Source organism: Solanum verrucosum, unplaced genomic scaffold (genome assembly GCF_900185275.1).
Source record: "Solanum verrucosum unplaced genomic scaffold, falcon-dt-bn FXZP01000049.1, whole genome shotgun sequence".
NCBI lineage: Eukaryota > Viridiplantae > Streptophyta > Magnoliopsida > Solanales > Solanaceae > Solanum > Solanum verrucosum.
This window is the reverse complement of record NW_026020221.1, coordinates 11086307-11098045: the sequence shown is the minus strand read 5'-3', so window position 1 is coordinate 11098045 and position 11739 is coordinate 11086307. Positions and strand designations below refer to the sequence as shown.

At 35.6% G+C, this 11739-nt stretch overlaps 1 protein-coding gene across 1 annotated transcript; it reads right to left on the bottom strand.

The window, feature by feature from the left end:
* Positions 1-8269: 8269 nt before the first annotated feature.
* Positions 8270-10031, bottom strand: LOC125831544 (uncharacterized). Its single transcript, XM_049510707.1, has 8 exons — positions 9753-10031; positions 9599-9688; positions 9472-9514; positions 9148-9257; positions 8969-9073; positions 8597-8799; positions 8433-8502; positions 8270-8338 (listed from the first exon to the last, which is right to left on the bottom strand). Exons 1-8 carry the CDS (start codon positions 10029-10031, stop codon positions 8270-8272), a joined length of 969 nt encoding a protein of 322 aa, XP_049366664.1.
* Positions 10032-11739: the final 1708 nt, after the last annotated feature.

Sequence of the window (11739 nt, the reverse complement as noted above, 5' to 3'; positions counted from 1 at the left end):
ATTAAAAATAAAACAAAATATTTAAAAATAAATTTTATAACTTTCGTAACGGTATACGTGAGCCACTTTTGTTTTGTAAAGGTAAGGGGTATATGTGGTCAATTTTATAACGGTGGGGGCATAAGTGAGCCACTTTTGTAACGAGTGACATATCAGCTCTAAATGACAAAGTTGAAGGGTATATTGTTAGGATTTTGCCATGATTTTCTCATCATATTTTAAATTTTATTATTTTCTTTAAGTAAAGTCAAAGTATTACCATAAATGCTTGAACATTTTTGATAAGGAAAATATAATTCTCTTCCATATTTAATTAATTTTTTCTTAGAAGAAAATTTTGAAACTCTATAAATTGAAGATTTCTCTTCTCATATCAACAAAACAATATTCACAATGTGATCATTCAAAAAGTTTTGTTTATGGGAAAATTATTACAAATATCTATTTTGTCAAAACAGAAAAAGTTCTCAGGATTGAATATCAATAATAATTTTATTATTCAAATTTTGCAAAATTAAAAGACATAATACATAAATATGCTTTTTAACTTAGCGTTATTTTATATTTATGCTCTCCGACTTTAGATGTGCATAAGTAGATTTGAGATAATTGTTATAGTGTTGTGGGCTAGAGTAAGTTGTGGTTATAAAAAAAACCCTACGAACTCTAAACCCTACGAACGCGAATACCTCAAATACCGTCTATGGCCACGCCGGCCGGCGGTCAGGCCCCCACTGGGGTTGGTCTGCCCACCATAAACAACCCTACCACCACCACTAACAATCTTGATTATGCTGCTGCAGTTCATAATTCAATTGGCCCACAGGTGGCGGAGCCTATAGATATTAAACCTATTATTTTTTTGCATGGGGAGCCAACGATTACATGGACAAAAAAGGAATTTGAGAAGTTAACAGTGAGACAAAATCTCCAATATGCTGTGGTAGCTAAATTTTCCTATGGACGTCCTGATCTATATGAATTGAGGAAGGCAATTCCGATCCAATTGGAAATTAAAGGACCATGTAATATTGGTTTCTTAGAGGAGAGGCACATACTGATTAGATTATCATTACTAGAGGATTATGCAACTTTGATGTCTAAAGCTTGGGAACTCAGAGTAAGGAATAGGTATTTCCCCTTAAGATTCTTAAAGTGGGATCCGTGGTTCAACCCAGAGGAGGAAACAACCATTGCCATTGCATGGATTTCGTTCCCCGGATTGCCAACTAATTTGTTCGATAAAGAATCCCTTTTTTCTTTGGCAACAGCTGTGGGGAAACCTCTAGTGATTGACAAAACCACTAATAACCAAACCAGACCTAGTTGTGCGAGGGTTAAGGTGGAAGTTGATTTGCTAAAAGAACTACCAAAAAGAATTCAAATCAATTGTATAGAAGAGGAGACGGGAACAGTCAAATCAAAATGGCAAAAAATCCACTATGATTATCTTCCGAGATACTGCACACACTGTAAACTTCAAGGACATGATTTACAGGGATGCTGGATATTACACCCTGAGCATAGGCCAAAGAGAGAAGAAAAGCAGGAAGATAAGAAGCTAAATGACAAAGGAAAAGAAAAAGAGGAGGAGGACAAAGGGAAACAGATACCAAACGTGAATGGAGTGTTTAAGAATGGGAAGTTGATTCATGAAAATTGGAACGTGGTTCAGAATAAAAATAACAAGAATAAGTTGCAGCATGACCTAAACCAGAAAGAATATGATACCCAGCAAAATCACAACAACAAGAATAAGGATCACAAAGATAATAAAGGTGACAAAGGAACGGCTATCACTAATAAATTTGAGACTTTAGTGCATCTCACAGATGATGAGCAAGATGGAGCAGAGAAAAATGCGGAAAGATCAACAAGTGATAGCAACCTTAAAGGTGAAGATAAGACTAAACAATGGGTAGAAGCAACTTTTGGCAAAAGTCATACTGCAGCAAAGATAGCCAACAGTCAAAGTGAAGATAACAATAACCAGAATAGCAAAAATATAGAAGATGAAGTAACCCAGAATACCGACAATATGGGGAAACAAAAGATACAGGAAGAAGACATAATACAAGAAAAGCAACAGAATACAGAGGAAACAATAGTTAGTGAGGCTACAAAAGACGATTTGCATATAATTGAAAAGGTGCCTGCAGATTCAGGCAGCCCACAAGTTGTGCTCACCCCCCAAAAATCACCAAATAATAGCTATCCAGCAACACAAGGAAATCAGGACCCTGCAAATTCAACAGAAACAGCTACATCAGTAGTGGCAGACACACATCAGGGTAATCAAGACAATAGCATAGAAACTCAAAGCAAAGACAGAGAGATAGATAGAATAGAGGAGAACAATAGTCAGATAGGGGCAGAGAATCAGAATATAATAACAAATAAGACAGAAAGTCAACCACAAGGAGAGCATAAAAATGAAGTTCACATTGGAGATGATGATGAATTGGAGAACAGTGCAGTAGCAAATCAAGACAACAACAAAGGAGATCTATCTCCTAGACAAATAGCAAAAACAAAGAAAGAAAAGAAAAATGCTAAAGGAAGAGATAAAAGTGTACCTCCAAAGGCAACGGGAGGTATACTAACAAGGAAAGCTCATGCCAACACTATCTCTCAATGAATTGCTCACTTATATGGAATATAAGGTCGGTTAATTCACAACAGGCCTTTGAAAGGGTAGTAATGATGAATAGGCAAAAACATTTTAACTTCATAGCCTTGATGGAACCTTTTCAACATTATAGACACATTGACATGTATAAATTATGGTTAAATATGGAAACAACTTGTCATAACTTAAATGGCAAAATTTGGTTATTTGTGGAGGATAGATTTCAGATGGAAGTACAGATGGACACAGAACAGTTACTATCATTCAAACTCACAGATATTGATGATGGACAGGAAATACATGTGACACTAGTATATGCTAGCACAGATAGACGTACTAGAATAGCTCTATGGGATGATCTACATACCATTGCAGCAACTATGACTAACCCATGGTTAGTAGGTGGAGATTTCAATGTGATAATTGATGATATGGAAAAGTATGGGGGATTGCCAGTACAATTTAATGAAACTGAAGACTTTATTCACTGTATCAATATTTGCCAGTTAACAGACTTGGGTTTCAAAGGAAGTATGTACACATGGTGGAATGGTAGATCAGATGCAGCCTGCATATTTAAAAGACTTGACAGATGCTTGGGTAATCAAGCTTTGCAGAATTTATTTCCTAATTTAGAAGTGGAGCATCTTATCAAACAGGGTTCAGATCACTCTCCTCTAGTTATAACAAGTGGAGCAGATAGAAATCCAATCAAGAAAGCATTTAGATTTCTAAACTTTTGGGTGGAACATGAAGCTTTTCAGAAAGTTGTAGCAGAGAACTGGCAAGAAGATCATAGTACTGACCCTTTCTTTAACTTTCACAGTAAACAGAAAAGGGTGAGTAAGGCACTATCTAAATGGAGTAAGGACTCATATGGAGACATATTCAGACAGATAGGTACTTTGACAGAAGTGGTACAGATCCATGAGCAAGAATTTGAGAATCATCCTACAAACACTAATAGAGAAAGACTACAGAAGGTGCAGGCTGATTTAATCAATTTATATGCAGTAGAGGAAAAGTTTTGGAAACAAAAAGCGGGAATGCAATGGTTTGTGGATGGGGATAGAAACACAAAATTTTTCCATGCACATGTTAATGGAAAAAGAAGAAAATTGCAAATAAAAAGAATCCAAGATGATAGAGGAGAATGGTTAGATAGAGAAGAAGACATAGCGCAGGAGGCAATCAGATTCTACACAAAACAATTTACAGAGGAAAGACTTCCAAGTGACTTTGACATGCTGCAGTATATACCTAATATGGTATCAGAAGAACAAAATATTGTAATTAATGAACTACCAGAGGAGGAGGAAGTTAAGAATGTTGTATTTGGACTAAATGCAGAGAGTGCTGGAGGACCAGATGGATACACTGGTAAATTCTATCAGACTTGCTGGGGTATAATTGCAAAGGACATGACGAAGATGGTGAAATCTTTCTTTTGTGGGCATGAGTTGCCTAGGTACATCACATGTACGAATCTGACACTAATTCCAAAGAAAAAAGAAATCACCACTTTCTCAGATATGAGGCCTATCAGTCTAAGCAACTTCACCAGCAAAGTGTTTTCTAGAATCATCCATGATAGGTTGACTAAGCTACTGCCAACATTAATATCACCACAACAATCAGGCTTTGTTAAAGGCAGAAGTATTGTAGAAAACATCTTACTAGTTCAAGAGATAGTTCATGATATTAGAGTAAGGGGTAAGCCTGCTAATGTTGTTATCAAATTAGACATGGCAAAAGCTTATGACAGAGTATCTTGGATATTTTTGACTAAAGTGCTCAGAAAAATAGGTTTTGGGGAGATCCTAATAGATATGATTTATAGAATTGTATCCAATAACTGGTACTCAATACTAGTTAATGGACAACCTCAAGGGTTCTTTAAGTCCACAAGGGGAGTAAAACAGGGTGATCCCTTATCACCAACTTTATTTATCCTGGCTGCAGAATGTTTATCCAGAGCTCTTAATGCACTTCATTGTAGGGATGGGTACAAGGAGTATGGAATGCCAAAGTGGAGTCCCTATGTGAACCATTTAGCTTATGCAGATGATACTATCATATTTGCATCAGCAGATAAATATTCTTTAGAGCTGATAATGAACACCTTGCAAGAGTATGAGAAGGTAAGTGGACAACTGATTAACAAAGCAAAAAGTGCGGTCTTCATGCATCATCACACCCCCCAAGTTCTAGTGGATCAGGTATATTCTGTGACAAAAATTCCAAGGAAAGATTTTCCTTTCACCTATTTGGGCGTACCAATGTATTATAGCAGGAGGCAGAATATTTTCTACAAAGAACTTTTGGATAAAGTCCAAAACAGATTAAGTTCTTGGACTGGAAAACTCTTATCTATAGGAGGAAGGACAACTTTGATAAAATGTGTCCTACAGAGTATGCCTATTCATTTATTATCAGCATGTGACCCTCCAGCTGGAGTCATAGCCCAACTACACAGAATGTTTGCTAAATTCTTCTGGAGCAACTCAGTTGGAAACTCTAGTAAACACTGGGCCACTTGGACAACATTATGTCATCCATATGAAGAAGGAGGAGTGGGTTTCAGGAGTCTTCAAGATATATCTAAAGCATTGTTTGCAAAGCTATGGTGGAACATGAGAACTAGAGAATCATTGTGGAAAAGTTATATGAGCAATAAATATTTGAAGAAACACCATGCAGTGGTAGTACAAGCTAAGACAAGCACATATATCTGGAAGAAAATGATCAAAGGCAGAGAAGAAGTAGAACCTGAAATCTGGTGGTCAATTAAGCAAGGTAATTCTTATTTTTGGCTAGATAACTGGACAGGTTTGGGTGCTCTGTATAAAATTATTCCCCCAGAATTTGAGTACGATCAAACAGTCATTCTAGTCAAAGAAGTTGCAGAAGAAGGACATTGGGATGAACAAACTTTAAAAGAATTACTTCCTCAAGATTTGGCTGATCACATTTTACAAAGAATCAGTCCACCCAAGGACACTGAAGAGTTTGATAGACCTTACTGGAAATTGGAATCTAGGGGAAAGTTCACAGTAAGTACTGCATTCCAGAAAGTAAGACAAAAGCAGGAAATTAACAAGGTGTACAACCTCATGTGGATCAAAGGTATGCCTATCAAAATCTGTTTTTTCATGTGGAAATTGTGGAAATCCAAACTACCCCTAGATGATACATTGAAGAAGTGGGGAATTCAATTCCCTTCAAGATGCTATTGTTGTGAAAATTCTAAAATAGAAGACACTGCTCATGTATTCCTACACTCCCCCATAGCTCAAATGGTATGGGAGCACTTCTGTGGGCCAGTGGGAATTAACATGAAGAACATGCAGCTATCCCAAATTATTAATCGATGGTGGGAGATCGATGCACATCACCAGATTAAGTATATATTTCAGGCTGTCCCTTCTATCATAGTGTGGGAATTGTGGAAAAGGAGAAACACACTAAAAAATGGGAAGAAAATCTCCAGTAACAAGGTGATCTATCAAATTATGCATACATTGATTCTATTCATGAAAACTAGGAGGAGAAATTGCACGTACATCCCATACAAATGGACAATGGTGGTAGAGGCTATTCACAACTATAATCCAACAGTAAAGGTAACTAAAGTTATTTGGGGACCACCAAATACTGGTTGGGTTAAAGTCAACACTGATGGAGCATCAAAAGGAAATCCAGGAAGAAGTTCCTGGGGTTTTTGTGTGAGAAATAATAAAGGGGATGTCATACAAGCTCAGGCTAAGGAGATTGATGAACCTTTAATTACTAATACACAGGCAGAAACAATGGCACTCTTACATGCTTTGAAGTACATAGATACAGCACAACTAGACAAGGTGATTATAGAAACTGATTCTCTATTACTTAAAAACATTGTGGAAAGAGTGTGGAAAGTACCATGGAAGGTAGTGAATATTCTGGAGGAAATATGGAGGCTAATGCAAGGAAAAACAGTGGTTATATCACACATTTTCAGAGAAGGGAACAAACTAGCCGATTACCTAGCTAACCTAGCTCTAGAGAAAGGGACTGTTCAGGTGAATTGTTTTCAAGAATTAGAATCTCAAGGCAAGAGAATAGTGAACAGTGATAAACTAGTGGTACCATATCTAAGAATCCGACAATGCAGAAAATAAACACATATCATAAGCAGGAGGAGGTGCATCAAAGGAAATTTGTTCCTCAGTTTCAAATCCTCAGAGAGGCGAATTATGAGGAACTGATTTTTTCTAATAATTGGCTCAATTTTGCAGTACCAAGGAAAAATAATAATATGAAAATGGGCAAAAGCACAACAATAAGATAGGGGCATACACACAAGTACAAACAGTGAGCCACAGTGGTAAACACAAAAAGCAAGCAACTCAAATAGAAGTGGTGGTTCATGCTACTACTGAAAAATCAATGAAACACAGGAAAACCCCAACAGACAGAGCTCATCCAATAGTCACAGGATCTCGACATAAAGTATCCAATGAATATGGATCACTGATCGTACCAAACGATGGATCCCAACATCAATCTTGCAATTAACACACAAAAATGGAAAATGAGAATCACAACAAAAAGAAGAAGAGAAAGAAGGGGACTGAACAAAGAGGCAAACATTCACTCAAAAGAGAAATGGTCCTTACCAGGACAAAAATCGAAAAGGAAATGGCTGACCATGGAGTTCTGGAGAGTTCCAAGAGTCATTTCAATTTTCACTTTAGTGCTTTTAGATATAGAATTTATTTGCTTTGTTTTTATTTTATTTATGTTGGGTCAATTTTGGACCATCTTTTGAACATAGCCCAATGGGCATTTCTTTAATAAAAATGGCCTGATGGCCAAAAAGTGTTAAAAAAAAAAAAAAAAGTTGTGGTTATAGTTCTCTGGGCTATATTTCGCCTTGGCTATCTTTACAATGGAGTTACTGTATGTAGAGAGTGCTTACATTGTAAGAGTGAGGGATTAAGATTTTAATTCCTATATTGCAAGAGATTGTAATCTGAACGTTGTTCGATGTTTTAGTGGAGATTTAAAAAATCCTACTGAAATAGATGGTGATTTTACTTTCTTGATCATGGAGTCATGTTCTCATTACTGCAGTGAAAACTAATACAGGTCTTCAATACATTCTTCTGTTTATAGTTACGTTGTAGCAACAAGTAAGGGACCTGGTCCCTGAATTGTGGTGGACTCGTACAACTCTTCAATTGGTAAAGAGCATGTGGAGATTCATCATGATCGCAATAAATATGTGGAGATTCATCTGTGAAAAGTTTGAGGATAAGACAATTGAATGTTTGGCCTTTTGCATCTACAAGGAGCTAAAACTATTCTCACATATTGATGTGGAAACTCCAGAATATGAGTCCTCCATTAGATGCGAGTGATGTTAGAAAGTAACTTCTTACAGTAAAATGAGAATGTTCATTCAGCAAGCAGTAAGGCTAGTTATAGGTTCAAATACTCAAAACCTTTACATATTTACAACTATTACTCCTAATTTAAGCTCTTTCTACTATTATATGTATATGTATATAGCCTATAGGGATTGGATTCTGTAAAGCAAGTTTCTTGAATTCCTTCCCAACACTATTTGCTATATATCGTCAATCCTCTTCCGAGCAATTATTGAGGTGGTCGATGATTAAGATTCCACACTAACTGATGCAGCATTTCTGGAATCTCTGGATCTTTCTGCAAATTAATAATATCATAAAGTATATTTTGGTTTTGAACATTAGCTAGAGGGATGTTGTGTCTGTCGGAAGAAAGAAGACGATGGACTTACATGAATAATATTGTGAAAAGTGTTTTCAATTAGCTGTAGAGGAAGCATGTCTCTCACTGTTTCATATACCCTGTATCATGTTGGGAGATCAAATCAAATAATAATAAATTGGATAATTAGAGACAAATTCACCATAAGAGCAGCAGGGACAAAAAATTTTTTACCTGTCTTCCCAAGCTACCCGCGAAAGACTTAGGAAGCATTGAACAACATATTTTAGGTGCTGTGAACAAGGGATTTGATAAGAAAATGATCGTACGAGTTGACACAAGATTCGTATCACTGACAGAAAATCATCGGGGCGAGAACAACAATATCTTAACCCTTCCTCTTGCATCAAGATTTTCATAAGTATGAGTGTTGCAGCCTGAACACACATAACACTCTTTTCATTTAATCAGCAGAAAGCAACTTTTAATTCAGAATAAAATTTGATAAAGGCAGTCGAAAAGTTTGTGTTTCATGGACTCACATTCAATGATTATATCGGAATTTCACTGTCATAGAATTAAGATGAAAATGAAGGTAGGCCTAACCTTCTTTATCGGTTTATCACCATCACGAATGCAGTTCACACAGGAAGAAAATATTTGTGTGTCTAGAAATAAAAGAAGAATTTCATGCCCATGTAACTCATCAAACTGCACAAGAAAGTGAATTCAGAACATCGTAATGTATTACGATAGCTGCAGTACTAAAATAGTTATATTATCACCTTTGTAAGGGCGTCAATAAAATTGAAGATGCTAAGCCTCAGAAGTTGCAGAGGCAACATCACATTTGGAGTAATTTGGAGGAATGGGTAAAGATAATCTTGTACTTTTTCTGCAAAAAAAAAAGAAAGTATAGAAGTGCAGAGAAATCAGTACTCTATGATCCCTTTTACTTGTTCCGTATCTCAATTGATCCACGAAGCAAATCGAACAGGACAATGCTAATGGATGCAGAGAAACACACAACTGTGAACATTTACATTTCATATACATTTAATGACTTGAAAGAATGAAAAGGTAAAACGAAACTCATCCATCATCCATACCTTTGACGAGCCACTTTCTTGCATCTGGGTGAGAGGCCATACACTGCACTCATAAAAGAGTAGTTGTTACATATCATGAACTGAAAATCATGATCTATGTGTGCACAGAAATGTAAAAGTACTTTACCTGAAATACAGTAAGGGCATTACGAACTCGAGCAGATTCCTTGAGGGTTAATGTTGAGTCTAAGAACTTTTGGTACACTGCTGCTACTTCCTAAACTCAATTAAGTTAGATCAAGATTTCAAGTATGAAATATATTTGAAGAAATTAGTTGTACCTGTAAAAGTATGTAGACTGTATCAAACAAGTTCCACAAGTGATATCCAAGACCGATGCGAATTGATTCACTTCTGTTGACTGTATTGAAGGATTTCCACAGGTAATATCCAAGATTGATGCGCATTGATTCACTTCTCGGCTGTTTGATGAAATTGTCGAGTTGAATAAGAACTTCTTCACGATTACTACTGTAATGAAGATCCATTATCAAGTACGCCGCCCTGCTATGATGCTGGAAAAAGAAAACCGGCAGACGAGGCGGCAGATAATTACTCATTTCCAGAGAACGGTTAAACTATATCGTTATGAACTAATGAAGGAAACCGAAAGAATATATATACACACACACCGGGGGAAGTGGAGGGAAACATTTGCGGTTATTTTTAAGCTAGCTTATTTTATAATGTATACTAATTTATTTTTATTTTTCGTTTTTAATTGAGTTAAATGAACTCATAGAGACACTAATTTTGCGGTACTATGCTTTATTATGTTGATTTGACAAACTTATCGAGGAACCAGATGAAGGATGAGATATGCACCACGCCGATTTATTATATGATTGAAATGTTCATTCAAGGGGAGCAGTCTCTCAGAGGGACCATGTATGCACCAGGGACGATCCATATGAGTCAACATCTCCTATCACTATTGCGGTAACTCGTACCAATCTTCAATACATTTTGTTCATGGTTATAGAAACAAGTAAGGAGCCTGGTTCCTATTATTATTGTGGACTCATACAACTCTTCAATTGGTATCAAAAAGCAGGTTTTCGCTAAAAGGTTAACACCTAGAAAGGATCTTTTCAAATGGTTGCTCCATCAAATACGGACAAAGGTCAAATACTCAATAACCAGATCACCTATGTTCAATGGACAACACTATTGGTGGTGGAAGAAAAGGATGCATAACTTCAGATCGAAAATCGATTGAGAAGAATTTGAAGGCTAAGAAGTTGTTAATGTATTATTACTATGGCTGAACAATGATCACTTAAAAAATACCCATGAAATTGATGAATCAACAATGATATAGATGAATCATGTACGAAATATGGCAAAATCAACTTTGAAATTGATGAATCAACCACCAAATTGATGTTTTATTGGCGCTTATATCAATTTATGAACCTTAGAAATAAATATGTATCAACTGAAAACTAAGAATATTGTATCAAATATGAAAAAGGTAAAAATTCTCCATCATTTCTTTTCATCTTTGAAGCCGAGAAATTCATTGCCATATTGCTGTAATATTAACGGAAATTTGAGCCATATTAATATAAAAATAAAATTGAATATATTGTTGCCAAGTAAAAAAATAAAAATAGATTATATATATATGTAACTATATTCAGTAATCTGTTTATACGACGATAATACAATACAATCTTCTCACAAGTCAGTATCAAACATTTGCAATTGGTTCAAAGTTAAAAAAGTAAAATAAATAAATTTAGGAGTAACTCGACTGGTAAATACAAAGAGCATGAATTTGATATTAATTTCAGAATTATATCTAAGGGTGTGTTTGGTATGAAGGAAAATAATTTCTGGAAAAAAAAATTGTAGCCCAAAGTGATGTGTTGAGTGTGATTATCATAGACAATTGAGTGATAAAAATGCTTCTTTTCATTAAATAAGGACTGATAAATTGCTGAAATATGAACATAACTACTCAGAATTTGTTTTCTATAGTATTAACATAATTTATTGTAAAAATATCAACTGTGGTAGAAGACATCACATTCTAATAGTATTGTACAAAAATTCAATATGAACCACAACAGAGAAAATAAATTCAACAAGCACAAAAAAGCAACATGGACTAGGGGTGTGTTTGGTATGGAGGAAAATATTTTTCAATTTTTTCATGTTTGGTTGGCTTAAAATGTTTGGAAAATCAACTCATTTTCCTCAAATTTAAGGAAAATGACTTCCCTGCCAAAATCAAGGAAAACATTTTCCAAAACTCTATTTCAT

Excerpts from the sequence above, each read along its gene's own strand:
- LOC125831544 (XM_049510707.1), bottom strand. The coding sequence starts at position 10,031 with ATGAGTAATTATCTGCCGCCTCGTCTGCCGGTTTTCTTTTTCCAGCAT. Across the intron at positions 9,074-9,147 it reads TTATTGACGCCCTTACAAAG|TTTGATGAGTTACATGGGCA; the intron begins GTGATAATATAA and ends TTTCTTGTGCAG. Across the intron at positions 8,503-8,596 it reads CGGGTAGCTTGGGAAGACAG|GGTATATGAAACAGTGAGAG; the intron begins GTAAAAAATTTT and ends AACATGATACAG.